This window comes from Otolemur garnettii, unplaced genomic scaffold, assembly GCF_000181295.1.
Source record: "Otolemur garnettii isolate 467f Iridium unplaced genomic scaffold, OtoGar3 scaffold00219, whole genome shotgun sequence".
Taxonomy (NCBI): domain Eukaryota; kingdom Metazoa; phylum Chordata; class Mammalia; order Primates; family Galagidae; genus Otolemur; species Otolemur garnettii.
The window spans coordinates 211,024-216,603 of NW_003852614.1; the positions used below are offsets into that span (position 1 = coordinate 211,024).

At 43.0% G+C, this 5,580-nt stretch overlaps 1 protein-coding gene across 3 annotated transcripts in view; it reads right to left on the reverse strand.

The window, feature by feature from the left end:
* The window catches only part of OGT (O-linked N-acetylglucosamine (GlcNAc) transferase), a 63,709-nt gene that overhangs the window by 17,671 nt on the left and 40,458 nt on the right, over positions 1–5,580 (reverse strand). For all 3 annotated transcript variants that reach the window (XM_003801740.3, XM_003801739.2, XM_023508035.1), the window contains exons 16-18: positions 4,749–4,919; positions 4,519–4,635; positions 4,260–4,430 (exon numbers count right to left, since the gene is read on the reverse strand). In XM_003801740.3, coding sequence (XP_003801788.1) covers positions 4,260–4,430; positions 4,519–4,635; positions 4,749–4,919 — 459 coding nt within the window. The remainder of the gene's footprint in view (positions 1–4,259; positions 4,431–4,518; positions 4,636–4,748; positions 4,920–5,580) is intronic.

The following is a 5,580-nucleotide window of genomic DNA, read 5'->3' on the forward strand; positions in this document are numbered from 1 at the left end:
AGGAGTCAGGCTCAGCACCTGTAGCTCAATGGCCAGGGGGCCAGCCACATACACTGGAGCTGGCCAGGTTCAAATCCAGCCCAGGCCTGCCAAACAACAATGACAACTACAACCAAAAAAGAGCTGGGAATTGTGACGGGTGCCTGTGGTACCAGCTACTTGAGAGGCTGAGGCAAGAGAATTGCTTTAAGCCCAAGAGTTTGAGGTTGCATCATAGCACCCTATAGACGGAGACAAAGTGAAACCCTGTTTCCAAAATAAAAATAAAAAAATTAAAAAAAGGAACTTTGTTTTCATCCATAAATGTCACTGAGGTTAGATAGTCCTTCAGTAAGAGCAAATGTACCTTTTAACTAGTTATCTGGCAAGGTTGGGATTAATAATGCATTTATCTACTTTGAGTGTTATTTATAATTATACTTGTCCCTTATTAACATCAGTTAAGCCTATTTATCCAGTTTAGTGTTTATTTTTATATAGATACAACTGTATAAAATGATTAGTAGGTAATAAACAGCTGCTGCTGCAAGTGTACAAAAAAAATAAAGAGGGACTTCAACAACTGCAATCGGTGTGACCTAATTCTTTGTACCCTTGATTAAAAAGTGAGACAGCACCTCATTTTGTTCCCTCAGTAGAGTACTGTGGCATCACAGTTCACAGAAACCTTAAACTCCCAGGCTTAAGCGATTCTCTTCCCTCAGGCTCATGAGTAGGGGGAACTGCAGGCACCTGCCACAATGCCCAGCTATTTTTAGAAGACTCCACTCTGGCTCAGGCTGGTCTAAACTCATGAGCTTGGGCAATCCACCCACCTTGGCCTCCCAAGTGCTGGAATTACAGATGTGAGCCACCACACCTGGCCCAAGTTTGTTTTGGTTTTTTTTTTCCTGTAGAGATGGGAGTCTCACTACATTGCCCAGGCTGGCCTCAAACTCCTGGCCTCAAGCAATCTCTCCACCTCAGCCTCCAAAAGCACTGGGATTACAGATGTGAGCCACCACACCAGGCTGATGTTTTTAATCCATATAGAATCCATAAGATGCAAAATAGTATAACCATTAGAAGTCATGTCATTGAACTGTGGGAAAATAGTCATGATACGGTAAAAGAAAACTGGTTGGAGCACTATCTTAATTAAAGGGATACTGCACTATGAAACTTGTTCTTTAGCCTAAAAATTCTGAAATCCTATTAATAATCCAATAGCCTATAGCTCAGTGGTTAGGGCGCCAGCCACATACACCAAGGAAGGTGGGTTTGAAGCCACCCAGAGCCTGCTTAACAAGAATGACAAGGACAACAAAAAAATAGCCAGGCCTCGTGGCAGGCAACTGTAGTCCTAGCTACTTGAGAGGCTGAGACTAAATAATCACTTGAGCCCATGAGTTTGAGGTTGCTGGGAGCTGTGACGCCACGGTACTCTACCAAGGGTGACAAAAAAAAAGAAAGAAATAATCCAACACCAAACTCTTGCTCATTCTTTTCTTTTTTTAAATTTCAGGCTGATATAAGGAATACTTAGGTTACGTTGTTTACATTTTTTAAGTGGACTCCAAGTTGTAGTTGAGCTCTTCACCCAGGAAGTGTGCCATATACTCTCATATTGTGCCTGTTAGATGGTAGCACACCAAACTACCCCCCCACCTGGATGTAGTTGTGTTTTTCTGCCCATTCTTTTCTTTCATGGATGAAATGTCTTTTCCAAATAACACCCTTCAAGGTTAAATTATTCCTCTACATGGGTTTCTTCTCCCAAGATTGTCTCTCCTCACATTGACCATTGCCATTTCTGAGCTTCTTTTTCTTTCTTTGAGACAGAGTCTCAGTATGTCACCCTAGGTAGAGTGCTGTGGCGTCACAGTTCACAGCAACCTCAAACTCTTGGGCTTAAGTGATTCCCTTGCCTCAGCCTCCCAAGTAGCTGGCCCAGGCTGGGCTCAAACCTGCCAGCCTTGGTGTATGTGGCTGGTGCCCTAGCCAGCTTACAGGCACAGAGCCCATTTCTGAGCTTCTACATACACAATTACTCTTACTTTATAATTCTCACAAAGTGACACATTTGAATACTGCCTTATATTATTAAATAAGTATGCCAGGTGCATATGGACATGTAACTCCTAACTCCTAAGAGGTCAAAAATCTTTGCCTGACTTTTGAAAGAGCTACTTATTCAAGAATGGAATATAGGGGCAGTGCCTATGGCTCAAAGGAGTAGGGCACTGGCCCCATATGCCAGAGGTGGTGGGTTCAAACCCAGTCCCAGCCAAAAACTGCAAAAATAAAAAAAAAAAAAAAGAATGCGATAGGCATGCTTACACTTCAGCAGCTAGGGCACCAGCCACATATATGAGAGCTGGCAAGTTCAAATCCAGCCTAGGCCTACCAAACAACAATGACAACTACAAGCAAAAAATAGCCAGGCATTGTGGTGGGCACCTGTAGTCCCAGCTACTTGGGAAGCTGAAGCAAAAGAATCACTTAAGTCTGGGAATTTGAGGTTGCTGTGAGTTATGACATACATCACAGCACTCGACCCAGGATGACAGCTTGAAACTCTGTCTCAAAGAAAAAAAAAAAAAAAAGAAAAAGGGCGGTGCTTGTGGCTCAGTGGCTGGGGCGCTAACCCCATATACGGAGGGTGGTGGGCTTGAACCGCCCCAGACAAACTGCAACAACAACAAAAAAGAGGGTGGTGCCTGTGGCTCAGTGAGTAGGGCACGGGCCCCATATACCGAGGGTGGCGGGTTCAAACGTGGCCCCAGCCAAACTGTAACAAAAAAATAGCGAGGCACTGCAGCGGGTGCCTGTAGTCCCAGCTTCTGGGGAGGCTGAGGTAAGAGAATCGCCTAAGCCCAGGAGCTGGAGGTTGCTGTGAGCTATGACACTACAGCACTCTACCAAGGATAACAAAGCAAGACCCTGTCTCTAAAAAAAATAAAAACAAAAGGGCGGCACCTATGGCTCAGTGAGTAGGGCGCAGGCCCCATGCACTGAGGATGGCAGGCTCAAACCCAGCCACGGCCAAACTGCAACAACAACAACAAAAAAAAATAGCCAGGTGTTGTGGTGGGTGCCTGTAGTCCCAGCTGCTCAGGAGACTGAGGCAGGAGAATCGCCTAAGCCCAGGAGTTGGAGGTTGCTGTAAGCTGTGATGCCACAGCACTCTACCGAGGGCAAGAAAGTGAGACTCTGTCAAGAAAGAAAGAAAGGAAAGAAAGAAAGAAAATACAATATACACAGTAGAACCTCCACAGTTAACCACCTTGCCACATTGACCACCTCAAGGTGACCTAATTAATCTATATAGACAAGACATGCATCACATATATGTCTCAGTACAAGTGGGCCAAGTTCCTTATGTTGACCACCTCCATATGTTCACTGGTTTCTTACAGTCCCTTGGGTGGTTAACTTGCAAAGGTTCTGCTATATATTTATTAAGTATATACATTACTATGGTTAACACATGGACCCAAAGTAATTTAACTCAGTGAATGGAGAATTATAATATGTTATGCTGAATATAATGATGTGCCCCAAGTATTACAGAAGCATAAAGATAGGTACCAATGGAGTAGGGATAGAAAGGTTAGTGATAAGTTCCAGAACAGATTCCTGGAGGACATGTCTGAACTGAGAGTCTAAGTAGGATTCAGCCAGAGAAAGGATGGGTTTACAGAAGCAAGAAACTGTTTTGTGTCTGATGCCACCATATGATAAGAGCCATAAGGAGGGAACAGCAAGATACCATAATAACACAATAGACACTGTTATAACCTGCCGGCTAAATCTGGAAGGCTTAAAAGTACACAATGACATAAGATGACAATTTTGACTGAACTCATTTCTTCATTTATAAAATGGGAATAATGATACTTACCTTCTAGAGTTTTTTTTTTTTTTAATTTTTAAGAGATAGAGTATCAATCTGTTGCCCAGGCTAGAGCACCATGGCCTCACAGCAATGTCAAATTCTTGGGCTCAAGCAATCTTCCTGACTAAGCTTCCCAAGTAGCTAGGACAACAGGAACATACACAATCCACCTAGCTAATATTTTAATAGGGATAGGGTTACACTTTGCTCAAGCTGGTCTTAAACTCCTAGCTTCAAATGATCCTCCGGCCTCAGACTCCCAGAGTGCTAGGAATACAGGTATGAGCTAACGTGCCTGCCCCAACCCTCCTAGAGTTCTTATGACGTTTTAAAGGAAATAAATCTGTTTGGTGGTACAAATCATGGTCTCTTATTTTCTCACCTGGGTAGTTGCCAGTCCATTGCTAATACTGAATCCATTAATTGTTATCTGAATCTGCCCCCTGTTAATCATTTCAATAACTGCTTCTGCAATAGTATTCATAGGAATGACAGGCATGTTAAGAGCTGTGTTACTGCTGTCGGCATTATCCCCTCCATCAGGACATTTCATCTAAAAAAAAAAAAAGAATACATCATTAGAGAAAAGATACCAAATGCAGTTAACTTTACTCCAATGACAATATTGACTAAGTTCTCACCTTGACAATTTTCACATCTGGCAGACTATCAAGAAATGCTTTGAGGTCGATGCCATTCAGAACTATTCGATTGTCATAAATGTGCCCATTGGACTTAAAATCGATAACTGCTTTTTTCTAATAAAAAAAAAATAGTTCCAGACACGTCTGTTAGGATGAGTATGGACAATATCAATGAAATAAGTGACTATAGTTCTTTAAAATCTCCCATAGCACTGTTATAGACCTACCTTCAGGTGAGGAAACATATTAGCATGATCACCAATAAAGAAAGTGTGGGGCATATAAGCCAATTTCTCTGAATACTGCTCAGCAACTTCAGCTGGTGAAGTTTCCTGATCCGTGATGATATAATCCATGAAAAGCGCACCACTAGTTCCAGGGTATCCCAGCCACATTGCCTAAAGAAAAACAATCCCAGATTAAAAACTGATTAAGTATATTTACCACTTTTGTTGTTGTTTTTTTTTTTTTTTCCAGACAGAGTCTCACTGTGTCACCCTCCGTAAAGTGCTATGGCATCATAGCTCACAGAAAACTCCAACTCTTGGACCCAAGTGATTCTCTTGCCTCAGCCTCCCAAGTAGCTAGGACTACGGGTGCCCACCACAATGCCTGGCTATTTTTAGAGATGGAGTCTTGCTCTTGCTCAGGCTGGTTTCGAACCCGTGAGCTCAGACAACCCACCTGCCTCAGCCTGCCAGTACTAGATTACAGGTGTGAGCCACTGCACCCAGCCAAGTACACTTATCTCTTTAAAAAATGAAAAAAAAAGTACAGGTCAGCAAGGTGGCTCATACCTATAATCCTAGCACTCAGTGAAGCAAAGGTGGGAGGATCCCTTAAGGTTAGGAGCAACAGAACAACCTGATCAAGAATAAGACCCCATCTCTACTAAAAATAGAAAAAAACCAGCTGGGTGTCATGGTGAGAACCTGTACTACCAGCTACAGGTTGGGAGGCTGAGGCAGGAGGATCGCTTAAGCTCCAGAGTTCAAGGTTGTTGTGAGCTATGATGATGCCATGGCAATTAAAGACAACACAGTGAGACTCTGTCTCCCC